Genomic DNA, 21159 nt, shown 5'->3' with positions numbered 1-21159 from the left:
GGGCTGGGTCTCCCGAGTAACAGCGCCCGAGCGTAGGAGCCGGCCGTCAATTGCCTCCACCTGTACTGGTTCCGGCTTGTTCTGAAGCGGCACCTGATGCTGAGTGGCGAAGGCAGAGTCCATATAGGAGCGGGTTGCCCCCGAATCCACCAGAGCGTGGGTGAGAATCCAGGGCCCACCGGGGGGGTATAGACGCACCGGTATCATGAGGTGTTGCAATTCCACTGGTGAGGGCCCATCATGCGATGCTTGGGACCCCAGGTAGCCTGGGCCATCGGCTACTGGGGTTGGCCGTTTTCCCTGCGGCTGGCGTTTCTCAGGGCAGGTTCGGGCGTATTGTCCACTCCCACCGCAGTAGAGACACAGGTTCCCCTCCTGACGCCGAGTCTTTTCCGAGGGGGAGAGGCGAGGCCGCGCTGCCCCGAGCTGCATCGGCTCCTCCAATGACTCAGCTCTGGCCACAGAACTGCAGGGAAGCACCGGCGCCGGGAGGCCGGAGTGCCGGCGGCCCCGGGCCTGGCGACGGTCCTCCAACCGATCGTCTATCTGCAGACTCCGTTGGATGAGGGCATCCAGTGTGGCAGGGCGATCCAACGTGGCCAGCTGATCCAGTATCTCGTCTGAAAGTCCCTCGAGATACTGGTCCCGCAGGGCAGAGTCGTTCCAGGTCAAGTCCTGCGCCAGCAGCCGAAATTCCGTGGCATAGGTGGCCACTGTGGACTTGCCCTGTTTCAACCGCCGAATTGCCCGATTGGCTTGACTCCCCTTCTGAGGGTTGGCGAACGTGGTTTCCAGATGATTGCAAAACCCCGTATAGTCTGTCAGCAAGGGGGAGTCTTGCCGGAGCAGCGGCAACGCCCACTTGGCCGCCTGGTCCTTCAGCAAGCTGATCAGGAAGTGCACCTTAGTGCGATCGTCAGGGAAATCCCGAGCTCGCCCCTGAATATACAGCTTGGCCTGGGCGAGAAACATGGGAAAGCTGGCTGGGGACCCATCAAATTTCTCTGGCAGGGCCACTGGGTACTTGCCAGGAGCTGGGGCGGCGGCTCCAGGAGCCAGTAAGGCATCCAAACGCTGCTGAAGCGCCGTAACCACATTGCTTAGCTGCTGCACGGTGTGGGTCAAGGCCTGGTTCTCCTGGGCCAATGCCACCAGCGCAGCCGCCTGGTCAGCCATGGCTACTAGTTCCTCCCGAACGCACCCCAGCGAAGGGGGAGTGCGGGTGTGGCGTGAGCAAACTGTGCTGGCCCCAAGGGTTTGTCCATGAAGCGAGGTCCAAATCCAGTCCTGGGTCTAGGGGTCCAAAGGAGGTCAATCCGGCAGGGAGCGAGGCAGGGAGCAGATCAAGGTCCAAGGCAGGTTCAGGCACAAGGTTGCAGGTTGAGCACACGCTTGCAACTAAGTTGCTCACGCAACTTGGGCTGGGTCTGGCTGGCTTTTATCTGGCCCTATGCTTAGGGCGGTCCCGATCCTCCGGAGACTCGCCTCTCCTCCGGGCCTGGAGGCGAGCACTCCTCCTGCAGACACTTAACTCCCTTCGCCTCTCTGCCCTGAGCCTCTGTAGCTCAGGAGAGGATGGTGGGTTACTGGACCCAGGGGATGCCTCAGCTTCCTCTGAAGAGGCTGGGAGTGGAGCACCTGCAGGCAATGGGTCCTCCCTCCCATAAGGAGCCAGAGCAGACTCTGCTGATGCCTGCACCTGGGGATCCAGCACAGGTGGGGATCCTTCAGGCTCAAGCCCTGGCCCCGGCTCAGCTGGTTCTGGAGGCGGGGAATCCCGTGCAGGCTGGGATCCCTCAGGTTCAGCATCAGAGTCTGACTCCCAGGCCATCACACCCTCCCATCAGATGTCAAGGAAATAACTACCGTATTTTTCGCTCCATAAGACGTACTTTTTTCCTCCTAAAAAGTAAGGGGAAATATCTGTGCGTCTTATGGAGCGAATGGTGGTCCCTGGAGCCGAATTGCCCAAGGGCCAAAAGAGGATAGTGCTTTTTATTTTACAAAGAGAAAAGGGGGTGTTGAAAGGACCCCCGCTCAGCAGCTGATCAGCAAGAGATCGGGAGAGAGATAAGAGTCCTGGCTCCCTTTCAGCCCACCCTCTTGCCCAGGCCTCCATTGTTGAATGTGCTGCAGAGGGAGGTTGTTTGTTTCCCCAGCGACATGTGACTGGCTGATTAGATTTTCTGTCTGGAAACTGTAGAAACAGCTCCCTTTCCTTAAGAAGCTGTAGAAATGTGAGTTGAACCCCATAAAAAGGGGCTTTTCCTCTTTGCTTTTCCCCCCTTTGCAAAAGCAGCTTTGCTTTTCCCCCTTTGCAAAAAAACTGCAAAACTGTGAGCTGATCCTAAAAAAACCAAGGCTTTTCCCTTTGCAAAAAAAGCTGACCAAATTTGAGCTGATCCTCAAAAAACCAGGGCTTTTAGAGGAGGAAAACCAGAAAAAAAATTCCCCCCCTTATTTCCTCCTCTAAAAACAAGGTGCGCCCTATGGCCCGGTGTGCCCTATGGAGCGAAAAATACTGTATCTGACTTTTAGAATACATCTGAAGGCAGCCCTGTTTAGTGAAGTTTTTAATGTTTGATGTTTTATTGTGTTTTTAATATTTTGTTGGGAGCCATCCAGAGTGGCTGGAGAAACCCAGCCAGATGAACAGGGTATAAATTGGCATCCCAAAGCGATTTACAATATTATAACATACATTTTAAAAGGCCTCCAGGGGTGCCAACATAAGTCCACTCAGTGGGATATCATCTTCCTCTCTGCTCCCCCAATCTCCTGTGTACCCCCCAAATCTGTTCTGATTGGAGTGTTAAAGCACAAACTTTTAAAAAAGCCCTTGCTTTTTTTGGAAACTGGTGCAAAAGTAAATTATTCCTATGATCCTCGATTATAAAACCCAGTAAAATGTTATTTTAAAAAAACTGGTGCAAAAGTAGTTAGGAAAGACAGAGAGAGCCAGCAATATTTTTTTCATGGTTCATTGCTGGGAAAGGTAAAGGGAACCCTGACCATTAGGTCCAGTCGCGGACGACTCTGGGGTTGCGGCGCTCATCTCGCGTTACTGGCCGAGGGAGCCGGCGTACAGCTTCCAGGTCATGTGGCCAGCATGACAAAGCCGCTTCTGGCGAACCAGAACAGCGCACGGAAACGCCGTTTACCTTCCCGCCGGAGCGGTACCTATTTATCTACTTGCACTTTGACGTGCTTTTGAACTGCTAGGTGGGCAGGAGCAGGGACCGAGCAACGGGAGCTCACCCCGCCGCGGGGATTCGAACTGCCGACCTTCTGACCGGCAAGCCCTGGGCTCTGTGGTTTAACCCACAGCGCCACCTGTGTCCCTCATTGCCAGGAACCCTTTGCTAATTAAATGCCAAAAAAATATCCCCAGAGACATTTATCAGGAAACCTTGTACATTCGGACAACTAATCCTGCTTGTTCAGACCCAGAAAATTGGTGTTATTCAGAAATACCTGGAGCTGGGTGGCCACCATGCATTTTCCATGGAGTGGGAAGGGGTTTCTAAGTTCTGTTGTGCATCCTAACTCTTGAATATGTGAATGATATAGGAATGTTATCATAAAGGAAGGCAGTGGCAACATCAGATCAGGCTTTGAAGAACACGAAATGCTGTTTCAGGTGGCACCAGGCTTGGAAAACCACCTGTCCCCTGCCACACATAGTGCCATGTGACCTCCTCACAGACCTAAACTTGCAGGGCCTAATAAACAGGTCTCAGGCCAGTAATGTTGTTTACAAGGGGAGATACAGAAAGTCAAGAAGCTATATGGGTTTCATTAGCTCTCCAGAGCTTTTCTTTGGCTCTCCAGATAAGTTTATTAGGGCAGCCAATAAATAACAGCTTAGTCAGCTCTGTTAATAGCTCGTGCCAAATGGCTTCAAGCGCAACATTGGGATTTTTTTGTTTTGTTATGTTCATACAAAATCTTCTCGTCATCAGCTCTTTATTAGTTCAAAGTTTGGGAGTAACTATAGTAACCTTGATTGAGTTGTTTTGCTCTTACTGCTCCATGGAGTACGTTTGAAAACGTTGGCAACATTAAGATAAATTCCAACAGTGTAAATTAGTTTTGATGGATGTAAAAATGGAATACTGAATGGCTTCGTTTATGTGAAATATGCAGGGATCTAGGGCATGCAAACTGAACAACGGAAGAAGGGAAGCCATTGATATTTTGAGTTTGTTCAAATGTATATTCTAAAATGTAAAATAGGAAAGCTTAATTGTACAAAAAAGGCAAATTTGTGTGATTAGTAAAAAATAAAAGTGCTTCTTAGTAGAAAACTGCTCTGAAAGGACTATGAATTTGTTTGAGGGTTTTTTAAAAGGACTTTGCAAATTGATGCAGAAATGTGGAAAATGTAAGATTTATGGGAGGTTAGGGGAATGAAGAGAACCGAAATTAGAGATCCTCCCATCCCTAGAGGAGTTATTGATCCTTATCTCACCTGCCTTTGTGTTCTACCACACTGGCTCTGACAATCTAACCAGAACACAGGGAAACAAAGCCCTCCAAAAAAAAAAAAAAAAAAAGTTCTACAGTTAGAACTGGATATGGAACAACTGATTGGTTCAAAATTGGGAAAGGAGTACGACAAGGCTGTATATTGTCTCCCTGCTTATTTAACTTATATGCAGAATTCATCATGTGAAAGGCTGGACTGGATGAATCCCAAGCCAGAATTAAGATTGCCGGAAGAAATATCAACAACCTCAGATATGCTGATGACACAACCTAAAGAAATCAGCCCCGAGTGCTTTTGAATTATGGTGCTGGAGGAGACTCTTGAGAGTCCCATGGACTGCAAGAAGATCAAACCTATCCATTCTCAAGGAAATCGGCCCTGAGTGCTCAATAGAAGGACAGATCCTGAAGTTGAGGATCCAGTACTTTGGCCACCTCATGAGAAGAGAAGACTCCCTGGAAAAGGCCCTGATGTTGGGAAAGATGGAGGGCACAAGGAGAAGGGGACGACAGAGGATGAGATGGTTGGACAGTGTTCTCGAAGCTACTAACATGAGTTTGGCCAAACTGCGAGAGGCAGTGAAGGATAGGCGTGCCTGGCGTGCTCTGGTCCATGGGGTCACGAAGAGTCGGACGCGACTGAACGACTGAACAACAACCTATTTCTCCTTCGGCTTCCCCACAGAGGCAGACTGAGCCAGAAAGTAAAACATACTTGTTGCACAGCTGCCCAAGATTGCTTCATGGTGTGTTGCAATGCACTCAGTTTATCTCTTACCATGTTACGGTGATGCACCCAGCGGCCTGTCTCCCAGACTTCAAGGCATCGCTTTGTCATTAGCCGGGGTGTGTGTGTCCCCCCAAAAAACTATCCCGCAACAATCCAGATCTTCAAGATGCAAACAGCTTTCGCACAGAACCTCTCTCGACACTTAATAAGTAGCGTGTCTCATAGACCGCAAGTAGGATTTTAAACGTCGGAATCAAGAGTTTACCGCGGTTTACCCCAAGTGAACACACACATATGAACTGCCACCCCCCCAAAGTTCCCCCAACTTTCCTGCCGCTTCATCCTAGTGCCACTTCCATTCCGCCCTGCCATATGCCAGTGATGACACAAATTGTTGGAACAGCTCTGAGAAACCAAAGTATACTAGGGTGATTCATATTGTTTTGATTTATAAAGGAGCTGCAGTGTACAGGTTCAGCAGCAGGACTTTTGGGCTAGGGCCTGGGAGACCTGCGTTCAAAACCTCACACAGCCATGAGGCTTGCTATATGACAACAGGTCATTACTATAATTTTATTTTGGGGGATGCCGTATGCTGCCTGGAAAGGTAAAGGACCCCTGGCTGGTTAAGTCCAGTCGAAGGCGACTATGGGGCTGTGGCGCTCATCTCGCTTTCAGGCCAAGCAAGCCGGCGTTTGTCCGTAGACTGCTTTCTGGGTTATGTGGCCAGCATGACTAAACCGCTTCTGGCGCAATGGAACACCATGACAGAAACCAGAGCACACAGAAACACCGTTTTTCTTCCCGCCGGGGCGGTACCTATTTATCTACTTGCACTGGCGTGCTTTCGAACTGCTAGGTTGGCAGGAGCTGGGACAGAGCAATGGGAGCTCACCCCGTTGCAGGGACTCGAACCGCCAACCTTCCGATCGGCAAGCCCAAGAGGCTCAGTGGTTTAGACCACAGTGCCACCCGCGTCCCTAGGTTTGGCGGTAGGACTATTGGGCTAGGGCCTGGGAGACCTGGGTTCAAAACCTCATCCAGCCTTGAAGCTCAACGGGGCCACTATAATTTTTTTTTTTTTTGGGGGGGGGGGGTGACGTCTGCTGCCTGCAGTCCTCTGCTCACTTATGTTAAGGGTACACTGCACTGAGCTCCTCCCTTAACAGGAAAACAAAATCAGAGAGTGGTTGACATAATATTACAACGTCCTTCTCCCATCACTCCCTTCTCCCTTCATCCATGTAACCTCCTAGGTGCTCAGTCAGGTCCAGGTTTCACCAGCTTCCATTAGACTAGGGTCCTCCAAGCAACTACCAAGTGGGAAGGGGGACCATGGACACACTGATGGGAGAAGTCGAACCTCTGGAGGGCCTCACACAATGCTCCACAGGGTGAGCTTCCCCAACCTGGTGCCCTCCAGAGGTTGTTGCAACTCGCATGCCCATCATCTCTGACCTTTGTCCATGTTGGCTAGGGCTGACAGAGCAAATAGCAGAGTGGCTAGTTCAGCACAGAGGTGTTACATAAGAAAATGTCTGGGAACTGCTGTTCTTGCAGGAAGGATTGGGTCATGCTAACCAGTTTCCCCAAAGGTCACACGTCATTCTGAGAAACGAATGGCTATCTGGCATGTGGGGTGGGCCTGGGAGCTACGGAGTCTGGCCAACTCACGAGAGAAGTTCCTTCATTTGTTAAACCAAAAGGCAACGTTATCTTTTTGCATGTGTGCTTATCTGAATATCTTTCGATCATTGTTGATCGTTGACATAAGCGCATTTTATTTCCGTCAGATTATTCAGCAGTGTGTGTTCAAGTCTTAAGTCACCATTTCCTGAATCTAAAACTCCAAATTACAAAGAAAGAAAACCAGCTGTTTGGAAACAGTATTTTAATTTTTTTAATTATTATTTTTAAGTAAAAGGGTGGCTGTGGTGCTTGGGAGTATGCCACCACTCACAGGCGACATTTTAAGACTTTGGGGGAAATGTTCTTGCCCTTTGTGTCTCCTTAGCAAGCTTAAGAGCGGAGGCGTGGCTTCACTCTTTCCGTCTGAAGAAAGGATAGCAACTTGGCTCCCAGCCTAATTTGCAGGGGTGGAGTTGCCGAGACTCCAATCCCCATCAGCTCCAGCCAGCCTAGCAGATGGTCAGGGATCATGGGAGTTGTAGTCCAACATCTGGAAGGCTACATCCCCCCCCCCACTGTTCTGTCTGATTTCCCTCCAAACCCTGGAAAGCAAAAGGATGGAAAGGGGGGGAAACACAAGAGCCCTTTCAGTGAGGTTGAGTGAAGGCTGTCCATTCCCTCCTCAATTGTAGGATATCAGGTGAAGATGTGTGGTGTCCTGGCGTTTGCTGTGACGAAAAGTTCAGTCTTGGGCAAAGACAGGAGATAATCTGGGAGAAAGGCCTATAGAACCAGGTGGAACTCCAAAAACTGGCTATTCCTTTCCTGCCTTCCCAGGTGCTAGGAAGAGTTAACCCAATCGCAGTGGATGCTTGTTTCACCACAAACTGAGTATGAACTGTATCCTGGCCTATTTGCTACACGCCTTCCCATTTCACCCCCAAGCTCCCTCAGTATATTTCATGAAATTAAAAAAGGTAGAATTTCAGCTGATTAGAAAGAAACATCCATGTGTACACACACACACACACACACAGAGAGAGAGAGAGAGAGAGAGAGAGAGAGAGAGAAAGTTGTATTTTTTCAGACTCAGAGGCCACATGCTCTAAAAATTTATACTGAAGGAAGATAAAGGAGTCCTGCTGTTGGAAAATGTTACTGGTTTTAAAACATGTATAATATTGCTTTTTAGATACGGGCAAACTCTCAAAGCAGTTTGTTAGCATTACAAAGAAACATCAGGGCAGAGATTAAACTTGGTGTTCAGACTAAAGAATTGAGAATGGACGGTGGATCTGCTCCACAGACAGTGGGAAGAATTTGTCGGCCTTGCCTAATTGTGGGTCAAATTACATTTTAGGGGCAGCTGTCCCCAAAACCACATACACGCCATCCCCAGGGAGACTGTGGTTTCTTCCTCTTAATCATCTTCCGGCTCCTCTTTAATTTTCTTTTTCTTTTTCTTCTTCTTCTCTGAGGTCTGGAAAAAGAATAAGCCTTGTTACCCTCTACTCCTAATTATGAAATATACAAAATTCAAAATTAGCGTTTGGGCGGGGAGGGGAAGACTGATTTGCATCTAAGGACTTTTCCCTTGAGGGGAGATGTGAGAGGCAGAGGCATGGTCCTATTCTGCTACTCTTTGCTAATCTCTTTAGACGGAGAGGCTCACGAGAACCGCAGGAATCCATGGTTACCATCGATATGACCCTAATGAAATGAGTCAAAAGCACTCGGCAAGAGGAGAGAAGCTTTCATCTCGAAGCATCTCTGCAGAACAAAGCCATTCTCCCTCGATTGACGGAGAAGTTTAAATGGAGGAAAAGACGCTCGCCAATCAAAACGCAGCAGCGTGGGCCACACCCGCTTCCTAGAATAGCTCCTCCTCGGAGCTGCGCCGCTGCTATGCGACGCCGAGCGCACGCATGTCAACGCATGCGGCTTGTGACGCACATCGAGACTGAAGAGGTTCGTTTCAGCCCCAGCAAGAGCTCTCTGGTTCATCCGAGCCTTGAAGGGCTCTACAGAACGAGAGGTTGGAGGGTTGTGGAGCAAGACATGGCTTCAGGGTACATAAGCAGGCAATTGTCTTTTTCGCGAGGGCGGGCTCCGTGCAACTCTGACAGATGCAGCAAGGCGTTTAGGAAAATCGCTGTTTCCCCTCATGCTCTAATGAATCAGATCGAAGTTAAGGGATGTTCAGAAACCCACGGTGTTTTAGCGAGTTAATGGGCACCCCAGTTTGAGTGGCAGATACCCCTTGGGAGGCGGGACCTTCAGCTCTATAAAAGGAGGGAGGAGCCGTTAGTGTGAGGAGAGTGGTGACTGGAAGGAGGAGGGTGTGGGGCCAGGTTAGGTCAGGATCGTTGAAGATGTGTATATGTTGCTGAAATAAAGAGTTTACACTGTTATGAACCATTACTGAAACCGTTATGTTCTGTAAGAAATAAAGACCTCTTATTGTTGCGCTAAGAAAATATCGTTGTTCATTTGGTCCAGTGAGTTATATAGGCTCTTGAGGAGGTGAACTCAGGGAAAGGACAAAACTAACCTGAAGGGTCTTGGAGTTCCCTCAGGAGGGGCTAGCGGGAGGAAACCCTGGTATTGCCACAGAGTTGCTAAGAGGGCTTAGCTAACTGATATAGTGAGGGATCTAATAAAGAGAGACCCCGAACTGTAGGCAAAGAAGAGTTTAACCCCTGAAGCCCAGAGCGGAGGATATAACCAGCCACGACTGCTGGACAGGAAAACTCCTGTTACTAAGGGACCCCCAGATTACAGATAAAAGGGGATTGACATCACAGACGGACCTCAGAGAGACAGGTGGGGTGTATTGTAATTTGACCCAGAACACCTGATTATAAATTCACTTAGTAACGAGGGGAGAGTCTGAAGTGGAGGTTCGTCGCATCTGACATTCCAGATCATGCAGGGTTTTTAACCCCTGCAATTCAAACTGTAAGCATTCCTAGTGTGCCCTCCAACTAGCGACTGACAAAACGAATTAGGGAGGTACGACTGCCACAGGTTTTCACTGCTGACGCACACTACAGCAGCATATGTCATCTTGGACGATTTGAAGCATCTTACCTCGACTGAAATGCTAGTTGATGGTTCTTCTTCTTCCTCATCCTCTACCCAAGCAGCTTCTTCCTGAGCTTTTGTCTTCTTCTCCTTTTTCTTCTTCTTCTTCTTGACAGGTTCCTCCTGTTCTTCTTCTTCCTCCACTATGGGGAAGATTATTATTATTACTACTACTACTGTATACTTAATCGATAGATCTCAGTGAGGTTCGCGACATAAACACACAATATGAAAATGAAAAACGAAAAATGAAAATACAATATGAAAACAAAACAAAATGCGTGTTAAAAGAACGAAAACAAACTAATAATTTCCCCCCTCCCACAACACTTTTAAAAATGCCAACCAGCCAAACACCTGGAAGAGGAACAGTTTTCACCTGGCACCTAAAGGTGGATAATGAAGGCGTCAGAAGAACCTCCCCAGGGAGAGCTTTCCACAAATGGGGAGTCACTGCATAAAAGGCCCTGTTCTCGTGTTGCCACCCTCTGGACCTCTCGTGGAGGAGGCACATGAAGAAGGGCCTCAGAAGATGATCTCAGGGTTGGTTCATTATGGGGAGAGATGAACCACCAGGTGTGAAACTTCAAGCCCTGAAATGCCCTCCGGGTAAAGGTTTTAAATCACAGAGGCATTCAAGGTGCAGAAGATTGCAGAAACTTAACATCCCAGGGGTGATCTAGCGTTAGGGATGGCTGCAGCTCAGTAGAATCTTGCATGCCGAAGGGTCCCAGCTTCAATCCCTAGCATTTCCAGGAAGGACTGGGAGAGACCCACCTAAAATCCTGTACAGCCACTGCCACTCAGCGTAGATTGTACTAAACGGCCTCGGTCCAGTATACCTGAAGGAGCGTCTCTACCCCCATCATTCTGCCCGGAGGTCCAGCTCCGAGGGTCTTCTGGCGGTTCCCTCGCTGCGAGAAGCCAAGTTACAGGGAACCAGGCAGAGGGCCTTCTCGGTAGTGGCACCCACCCTGTGTAATGCCCTCCCACCAGACGTCAAAGAGAAAAACAACTACCAGACTTTTAGAAGACATCTGAAGGCAGTACTGTTTAGGGAAGCTTTTAATGTTTAATAGACTATTGTATTTAAATATTCTGTTGGAAGCCGCCCAGTGTGGCTGGGGAAACCCAGCCAGATGGGTGGGGTATAAATAATAAATTATTATTATTATATAAATTATTATAAACCTGATATGGATTTCTCTCAGCCATGAAGCTTACTGGGTAATCTTGGGCCAGTCACTATCTCTTAGCCTACCCTACCTTACAGGGTTGTTGTGAGGATGGAATGGGGAGGAGGAACAGAACCATGTATACCACCTTGAGATCCTTGGAAAATAAAGGTGGGATATAAATGTAACAAACCAACAAACAAAATTTATTGAATTTATATACCGCCCTATACCCGGGGATCTCAGGGCACTTCATAGAATAAAATCAGGATATAAAACAGGGGTAGGCAACCTAAGGCCCGTGGGCCGGATGCGGCCCAATCGCCTTGTCAATCCGGCCCACGGACGGTCTGGGAATCAGCGTGTTTTTACATGAGTCGAATGTGTGCTTTTATTTAAAATGCATTTCTGGGTTATTTGTGGGGCCTTCCTGGTGTTTTTACAGGAGTCTAATGTCTGCTTTTATTTAAAATGCATCTCTGGGTTATTTGTGGGGCCTTCCTGGTGTTTTAACATGAGTCGAATGTCTGCTTTTATTTAAAATGCATCTCTGGGTTATTTGTGGGGCATAGGAATTCATTCATCCCCCCCAAAAAAATATAGTCCGGCCCACCACATTGTCTGAGGGATGGTGGACCGGCCCACGGCTGAAAAAGGTTGCTGACCCCTGATATAAAACCACAAAATACACAATAAAAATAAAAACAACAACAATCCAATAGCTGCCCCCCCCCAAAAAAAAACACATTTTAAAAGGGCATAGGATGTAAATCAGGTCAACCAAAGGCCTGGTTAAAAAGGAATGTTTTTGCCTGGCGCCTAAAAGTGTATAATGAAGGCACCAGGTGAACTTCCCTGGGGAGGGCATTCCACAGACGGGGAGCCACTGCAGAGAAGGCCCTGTTCTCATGTTGCCACCCTCTGGACCTTTCGAGGAGGCGGCACATGAAAAAGGGCCTCAGAAGATGATCTCAGGGTCCAGGTAGGCTCATATGGAAAGAGGCAGTCCTTAAAGTATTGTGGTCCTAATCTGTTTATGGCTTTATAGGTCAAAACCAGCACTTTGGATTGGGCCCGGAAACTAACTGGTAGCCAGTGCGGTCGGACCAGGATCGGTGTAATAGGCTCAAACCGCCTTCTTATGTTCCCCCAACTCAACTCTGACTCCATTTGAAGAAATAATGTATCAATATAAATAAGAATTAAGTTAGCATACAATATTTTGGACTATACCGTTCTGCCTTTGGACAAACACTGCCCCTTTTTCTATGCATAAAGAGCCCTTGGATGGAAAACACTCATCTGTTTTAGCCCGGAGGACTGCGGGGAACACACAGCATTCCGAGTACCAAGCTAGAAAACTCCGCTAGAAAAAGGATGTTTTCAACCAGCAAAAACTAAAGCCTCAGGAGGAGATCTGACAGCACTTCTGGCCAAGGCTTTGGCAATCTGTCAAGCGAGGGAGAATTGTGAAGCTGAACAGACCATTGCCGTGGAGATTTAGAGGACAGTGGGTGTTGCGGGCTTGGCACTCGTTCCGACACGGGGAACTCTTTAAGAAGCATGTATCCTGCCCTCCTGCTTTGCGTGCAGTCACTCCAGATATGTGTACAGGTAGGTAGCAGTGTCGGTCTGCCGTAGTCGAAACAAAATTTTAAAAAAATCCTTCCAGTAGCACCTTAAGAGACCAACTAAGTTTGTTACTGGTATGAACTTTCGTGTGCATGGACTACTGCAATGCGCTCTACTTTGAAGGTGACTCAGAAACTGCAATTAATCCAGAATGCGGCAGCTAGACTGGTGACTGGGAGCGGCCGCTGAGACCATATAACACCGGTCCTGAAAGATCTTCATTGGCTCCCAGTACGTTTCCGAGCACAATTCAAAGTGTTGGTGCTGACCTTTAAAGCCCTAAACGGCCTCGGTCCTGTTTATCTGAAGGAGCGTCTCCACCCCCAGCTCCGAGGGCCTTCTGGCGGTTCCCTCGCTGCGAGAAGTGAGGTTACAGGGAACCAGGCAGAGGGCCTTCTCGGTAGTGGCACCTGCCCCTGTGGAACGCCCTCCCATCAGATGTCAAGGAAATAAACAACTATCTGACTTTTAGAAGACATCTGAAGGCAGCCCTCTTTAGGGAAGTTTTACGTGTTTGTTGTTTTATTGTGTTTTTAATATTCTGTTGGGAGCTGCCCAGAGTGGCTGGGGAAACCCAGCCAGATGGGCGGGGTATAAATAATAAATTATTATTATTATTGAGCCTAAAAGCTCAACAACAAAAGCCAACGCGTAGCTCCACGCTCACAAGCATGTGAATCTTGTTTCCTCTCTAGCGAGCTGCGCTATTAACTTCCAGTGAACAGCAATAACGTTAACTGGGTTGGGGGGGGGGGACATCGAAATACTGCAGCAGTCGATCGGCAAACCCAGCCCAGAAGGGGCTGCCACCAATCAAAATGAAAAGGTGGCAATCTGTTTCCGCAAGTGAAGTAAGCCCATCACATCCCTTGCCCACTGAACGTACCCAGTCCTGGGGGGTATTTTTGGCAGGGGGAGAAGAGTAAGCCCTCCCCCCCTTCCATTTTGATCGAGGGGCGGGGGAAGACTGTGGTGCAGAACCGACAAAGAATTATTTTGATTCCTCTACAGCAGGCACGTCCAACAGGTAGATCGTGATCTACTGGTAGATCACTGGCTGGCCCCAAAGAAGCTCAACAACTTTAGCTCCCTTAAAAAAAGCTCAATATTTTTGCCCTGTACCCAAAACTGGGGCTTTCCTTCTCCCTAAAAGAAAAAGATGAACAACTTTGATCTGAACGCCTAAAAAACGGGCCTTCCTTCTCCCCCAAAAAGCTGAACAACTTTGACCTGAACCCCCAAAAAGGGGGTAGATCACTGCCAGTTTTTAACTCTGTGAGTAGATTGCAGTCTCTTGGGAGGTGGCCACCCCTGCTCTACAGTCATACCTCGGAAGTCGAACGCAATCTGTTCCGGAAGGCTTCAAAAACGTTCGGAGAACAAAGCGCGGCTTCCGATTGGCTGCAGGAAGCTCCTGCAGCCAATCGGACGCTGCGGAAGCCCCGTCAAAGACATTCGAGTTCCAACTTCTTAGGTATTATGATTTATGATTAATTTTGATTCGTTATGATTTATTTAATGGAAATAGTGAATACTGATTTATTACTATGAGAATGAATGAATATGCACGATCTGTTTTGTTTATATTTTAATTAAGATTTATTTGGTGTATTTTGTTATGTTGGGTTATTTACTTTTAGGTTTTTTTGTGTTGTTGTCTGTTTTGTTGTGTTTTGTTTTTAATGTATGAATGTTATAATTTTCAAAAAAGAATAATAATAATAATAAAAAAAGACATTCGAGTTCCAAAGAACGTTTGCAAACTGGAACATTCGCTTCCGGGTTTGCGGCGTTCGACAGCCAAAACATCTGAGTACGAAGTCATTTGACAAGCAAAGTACGACTGTATTTGATCTTTGTCTCCCTTTCCTCCCGTTCTGTTCTATCGTTCCTCCCACTCCACTGAATTTCCTTTGGGATGTTTGGAAGGAAATTCTCTCTCTCTTCTCTCTCTCTCCCCACCCCCCTTTTAGGGCCTTATCCTCAGAAAGTGTTTTTGTTTTTCTCCAAACCCGATTGATCTCCCCACCAACACCAGCTCCACAGGAAAAAGTTTCTTTATGTGGCTCTGGCTGCTTTGGCTACAAAATGCCAGGCAGTCTTCCCAGAAGTTTGGAAGCAGCAGAATGGAAGATGATTTGCGGAGGCTTTCAAGCAGACCGGGAAGCCCATCTAATTTGTTTCAGGCCACACAAAGGAAGCATAGTGGCAAGTCCAATGGGAGGCAGGGAAACAATTTCACAAAAGTACATTTACCACAAAGGAGGAGGAAGTCGATCCATGTGACTTCAGGCGCAACTAAGATTCCAGAGGCACAGCGACTAACCTTTGATTTCTACTATTTTAGCCTTCTTCGCTTTTCCTGGGCCTGCTGTCGCCGTCTCCTCCTCCTCCTCCTCGTCTTCCAATCCACGTTTGCGCTTTCCTAGGACCGGAGGAAGCGTCGACTCCCCAGAAGGGTCGTATGTCTTGACTTCACTTGAATGACAAATAGAAAAACAATCAACAACAACGATCCAAAATCAAAACAAAGAGAAAAAGGAAGAGTGGCAGATGAAAATGATGGGACTATATGGAGCTCGCAGAAATGACCGGGAAACTCCGTGACCAGAGGGACGACGCAGTGGAGAAAGAATGGAGGAATTTCAAACTGTATTTAAAAGATCATTGTATGATTGAAAGTTAGATATAATTTGAGGATAAAATAGGCTGTAGAGCAGAAGATAGATGATTAAGTTTTAAGATGATAAGGAGTAAGATAAGATATAAGTTTAATTAATTAGGCAATGTTATAACATAGGTTAAGAGGTGTAAGATATTAAGGAATTTTAGTAATTAGAAGGTAGATTATGAGTGTTTGGGAATCTAAGGTTACGAAAAGGTATTTGCAAGGGACGCAGGAGGAGGGGGCGGGAGGAAGTCCCATCACAATGTGAGGAAGTAATATTAGGTATAAGAATTATGTATGTTATTATGTTTTGTTTTTATTTGTTGTTTATGTAGTTTTGTTTTATGTATGTTTGTTGTAAAACCTTAATAAATATTATTAGAGAAAAAGGAAAAGAAAAAGGGAAAAAATACCACATTTTCCCATGCATAAGACTGTTTTTTCCCTAAAAAATAATGTCCAAAATTTGGGGGCGTCTTATACACGGATAGATCTGCCCCCATTTTCTTAAACCCAACTCCCCCAAAATAAGGGTCGTCTTATACGTAGGGGCGTCTTATAGATGGAAAAATATGGTATTTGTCCAATACACAAAATCATTTAAGGAGTACAAACCATAATTTGAATATTCTATACATAAAGTTCCTAGAAAGAAGTTACCTTTGTATTTCTGCTTTTCTCTCTCTCTTTCCTTTACATTCTTTCTGTTCCTCTAAACCAGTTTGCGTCCCTGATATGTTTTTTTGACTTCCCTCTAACTCTTTGCGGCTTCTACCCTTCTCTTGCATTTAAGGAATCTGTACTCAGTTATTTTTAAAAAGCACGGAATTTCCCTTATATCTGTGAAATTAGCCTAGGCACAACCAAGTGTTGTTATTGGAACCATATTTTGTAGTCAATTTCTAAAGCAATCCCATTCTTTTTCAACCTTGTCTACTGAGTGGTTTCTTATTAGTTCTGTCATCTTGGCTAACTCGAAGAACTCGCGCAACTTTAAGTTGCCATTCATCTTTCGTTGGTGTTGACTCATTCTTCCAATATTTTGCTATTAACATTCTGGCTGCTGTTGCTGCCAAAAGAAACAGTCATTTATTTTCTTTGGAATAAAGGTAAAGGTAAAGGGACCCCTGACCATTAAGGTCCAGTCGTGGACTACTCTGGGGTTGCGGCGCTCATCTCGCTTTACTGGCCGAGGGAGCCGGCGTACAGCTTCCGGGTCATGTGGCCAGCATGACTAAGCCGCTTCTGGCGAACCAGAGCAGCGCACGGAAACGCCGTTTACCTTCCTACCGGAGCGGTACCTATTTATCTACTTGCACTTTTTGACGTGCTTTCGAACTGCTAGGTCGGCAGGAGCAGGGACCGAGCAACCTTTTGATCGGCAAGCCCTAGGCTCTGTGGTTTAACCCACAGTGGCACCCGCGTCCCAGTTCTTTTGGAATACTTATTGTTAAAATGCCTAGTAAAAAAAGCTTCCGGTTTCTTTAAAAATGTATGTTTTAGCATTATTTTTTTTAGTTCCTGAGGCAGCCTTTCATGCGCTTGCTGTGTGCAATGCCTGCCTGAGAGCTGAGTGCCCGGCACCAAAGATGAGCTGCTTCCCAAGATAAGATGCCGGCTTCACCTTCAACCCGAAGGAGTCTCAAAGGGGCTAACATTCTCCTTTTCCCTTCCTCCCCCACAACAAACACTCTGTGAGGTGAGTGGGGCTGAGAGACTTCAGAGAAGTGTGACTAGCCCAAGGTCACCCAGCAGCTGCATGTGGAGGAGCGGGGACGCGAACCCAGTTCACCAGATTACGAGTCCGCCGCTCTTAAGCACAACACCACACTGGCTCTCAACACCACAGGTGTTCCGGTTTTCAAACCTTTTTTCGAAAGCTGAACATGCTCCATTTTGAGTCCCCCTGTGTTTCCTGTTGCGCTGCTAATTTGCGTGTCCCCCCCCCCATTGTAATTCAAGCCTTCCACTTCCAAATGCAGTGTTCTGAGGTGACATTTGGAGCTTATATTTGGTGCTTTTGTTTTTGCTATTTATTTTGCGTTTTTTTGAGGCCTTTTCAGTTAATTTGTTTTTGTGACTGTGTGGATCCCAGTTCAGCTACTAATTCATTGATTGTGTGACTGCGGAAATGGCTAAAAGCCCCCCATCCAAACAATGGCTATCATCAGTGCAGGTAAGATTTTTAAAAATAATTTAATCATCTACAATACTGTTTTATTTATTTTATAGTACAGTGCATTAATTACTGCTTTCATTTTATGGATCAATGGTCTCGTTAGTAAAATTCATGTTAAATTGCTGTTTTAGAGGTTTTTTAAAAAAATCTGGAACAGATTAATCCATTTGCGTTACTTTCTAAGGGAAAGCACCCCTTGGTTTTGGAACGCTTTGATTTTGGTACAAACTTCCAGAACGGATTAAATTTGAGAACCAAGATACCATTGTATTAGAAAACAAGTGGTGTTCTATCCACTATGGGCTGGCATCTGCACTCCATCAGCTCATAATGCACAAAAGTTGTATTATTAATCTGTATTAAACTGAAATGCCACCACCAAAGTAAGGGAAAGAAGAGAGCTAGCACCGAGCCTAACATGCAGCCTGAGACACAGCTTGTAGCAACCCAGGCAGCGCTGAGAATATTGAAAATGTTTCCACCAATGCAGGAGACAGTCCAGCAAACTTAAAGCCCAAGCCTTTGGGCAGCAAAAGAAAAACAAAACATACAACTACCAACCTCTTGTGTTGATATTTGTCTGCCCTGGCCAAGGCTTTTCCCGTGCCACTTATCCGTCTTATCTGAGGGGAGGAAAGGCACAGCTATGAAGAACAAATGACTGATGACAAAATGTTGGCACAACATCTCTAAGAAGAATTAAAGCTGAACACAGGTTCTCATAAGAAAAAGCAGTTTGGAGTGAACAGGGTAACTCTTCCCTCACGGAAGAAACACAGGCTGGGCTAAAACAGCCTCCGCAAGCCTGATCATGTTGCTAGTCCAAAAACATCTGGAAGGCTGGGCTGAACTATTTGGGTCTCCTTCCACTGGGCGGTTAACAGCAAACCCTAGGATTTTCATGCCTTCTTCTGGGACACCAGTTCCATATCCCAGAAGAAAAGGAATTAAGAAACAGCGTGGATGAGGACCGAGCAAATCGAGAGTCAACCGCAGCCACCTGGTATGTGCGGAACGAAAAGTTAAGTGCTTTGGCGTTTCCAAAGTCCAGATTCCACGCTGTGTTAATGAGCTAAGCCGAGATCTGGCAAGGCCCTCTTTCCTTCCTTCTCTTCTTGCAATTCCCACCCCACATGCTTGCAGGAGTTCTCCAGAGCCTAATGTTCCTCCTACTCTGGATTCTGAGCTTCCCACCTGGGTCATCTTGACAGGTGGGTGGGTGGGGGGTCACCCACCTGATGCCAGATGACCCATTTCCCCCTTGAGTTTGAGCTGTTTTGCAAAGGAAGAGCCAAGCTGATAATCCAGAGATCCATGGAACAAAAGGTGGTCCGGAATGGGGACGGACCCTATCTCTGCCTTGACTGCCAATGTGTCAACTGATGTCTCACGGAATGGTAGAGTTGGAAGGGACCCCAAGGAACAACTTGTCCAAACCCCAGCAATGCAGGAAACTCCATGACAGATGACCATCCAACCTCTGCTTAAAACCCCCAAGGAGAGTCCACAACCTCTTGAGGGAGACTGTCAAACAGCTCTTACTCTCAGAAAGCTTTTTCTGACGTCTCCTTTCTTGTAACTCGAAGCCATTGTTTCGAGTCCTACCCTCCAGAGCGGGAGAAAACAAGCTTGTCCCCTCTTCCGCGTGACAGCCCTCGAGATATCTGAAGGTGGCTGTCATATCTCCTCTCTCGGTCTCCTCTTTTCCAGGCTAAACATACCCAGCTCCTTCAACCGTTCCTCATAAGGCTCGGTTTCCAGACCCCTGATCGCCTTGGTCGCCCTCCTCTGCACAACCTTCCAGCTTCATCCCTAGACCATACAAAGTACTTTAAGCAAAATGTGTGAACTGCTGCATCCTCTATGTGAACTGCCCCGAGACCTTCGGGTATAGGGCGGTATAGAAATTAAAAATAAAAAATAAAATTGTCCTTCCGTGTTTTCGCAGGCTCACCCCTTTCTCCTCCAGGTGCCTTAGCCTTGTCTCTACTTTCAGCCGGTTTTCCGCCCCCATCTCAGCGCTGCTTGAGTCTCCGAGAGCATCGTAACGGATAGTCAAGGCTGTTTTAGCTGCCAGCATTCGTGAGATCTGGAAGGGAAAAATTAAAAAAAAAGAAATTAAATACTCCCAACAATGAAACCAAGCTGGCAGTTGACTTTGCCCATGGTGCTCCAAGTCATGCCAAGACAGGTTAGCACAAAGGGAACTTCTGCTCATAGTTTAAGGCAACAAAGGATATAATAATAATAATATTTTTTTATTTATACCCCGCCCTTCCCAGCCAAAAACCGGGCTCAGGGCGGCTAACACTAATTAAAATCACAGCAAAAACATAAAAAACAATCAATTTAAAATACAGATTAAAATACAAATTTAAAAATTCAAAATTAAAACTGCAGTCTCATTTTCAAATAGCCCACCAATAGAAGAATGAAGCATAACTATCAAACAGAAACCAACCCAAAGGCCAGGTGGAACAGCTCCGTCTTGCAGGCCCTGCGGAAAGACGCCAAATCCCGCAGGGCCCTGGTCTCTTGTGATAGACTGTTCACCAAGTCGGGGCCAGTACTGAGAAAGCCCTGGCCCTAGTTGAGGCCATGAGGATGAATGCTCATGAGGGTTTCCTTTGTTGAAAATAACAAGCTGCTTTTATAACAGTCAAAGCCTAGTATTTAAAAACAAATACACAACTTTAACCACTACTAAATGGAGTAACTCATTGTTTTTCCTTCACTGAAATATTTATAAATCATAAATCAGAATAGGAAAACATATTTTTCTGTGTATAGGACGCCCTTATGTATAAGGCGACCCCTATTTTTTTGAATCCAAAATTAAGAAATCAGTATTTTACACTAGCGTTGCCAAAACCCCGGTGGCTGGTTGATGAGAGCAGCGGTGGCGGCAGCAGCAGCAGCACTTGGGGTGGTGGTGGTGGTGGGTTTTCATGCAAGCTGTTGTGTCCAGTGTGGAGTAGTGGTTAAGAGCGGTAGACTCGTAATCTGGTGAACCGGGTTCGCGTCCCCGCTCCTCCACATGCAGCTGCTGGATGACCTTGGGCTAGTCCCACTTCTCTGAAGTCTCTCAGCCCCACTCACCTCACAGAGTGTTTGTTGTGGGGGAGGAAGGGAAAGGGGAATGTTAGCCGCTTTGAGACTCCCTTCGGGTAGTGATAATAAAGCGGGATATCAAATCCAAACTCTTCTTCTTCTTCTCTTCCTCCTCCTGCTGCTGGCCGGGGCTTGAATAGTGGAGCTGAGTGCCTCTTGCTGGTGCTGCAGCCGCCGAACAATCAGTGATAGCTACTGAGCGAGTGCCGTCTTCGGCTCGCAGGACCCCGCTGCTGGGTGAGCTCAGCCAGAGCCAGCCGAGCTCCTCTCGTTCGCAGTGTCCAGGGATGATCGGCGGCCAAACCTCTTGAGCTTTTTGGGGGCTGATCGTCCTAAAAGTTCTTACGCTTTTTTTTTTTGTCCGAGTGGGCAAACCGCAACCCCCAATCCGAGCCAGAACCCTGTGTACCCACCTGTGTATAAGACAAGCTGATTTGGAACTTTTCTTGTTTTATTGATAATT

The 21159-nt window shown here is 47.0% G+C and overlaps 1 protein-coding gene across 1 annotated transcript in view; it reads right to left on the bottom strand.

The window, feature by feature from the left end:
• Positions 1-7996: 7996 nt before the first annotated feature.
• Positions 7997-21159, bottom strand: part of NOP58 (NOP58 ribonucleoprotein) — a 31887-nt gene continuing 18724 nt past the window's right edge. Inside the window, exons 11-15 of the mRNA XM_033169765.1 lie at positions 19540-19674; positions 18147-18208; positions 15065-15216; positions 9938-10074; positions 7997-8327 (exon numbers count right to left, since the gene is read on the bottom strand). Of these exons, the coding sequence (XP_033025656.1) occupies positions 8268-8327; positions 9938-10074; positions 15065-15216; positions 18147-18208; positions 19540-19674 (546 nt within the window). The 3' untranslated portion in view covers positions 7997-8267. The remainder of the gene's footprint in view (positions 8328-9937; positions 10075-15064; positions 15217-18146; positions 18209-19539; positions 19675-21159) is intronic.

The sequence above is a fragment of the Lacerta agilis genome, chromosome 1 (assembly GCF_009819535.1).
Source record: "Lacerta agilis isolate rLacAgi1 chromosome 1, rLacAgi1.pri, whole genome shotgun sequence".
Taxonomy (NCBI): Eukaryota; Metazoa; Chordata; class Lepidosauria; order Squamata; family Lacertidae; genus Lacerta; species Lacerta agilis.
Note: the sequence above shows the minus strand (reverse complement) of the source record. Positions and strands in the feature narration are given on the sequence as shown.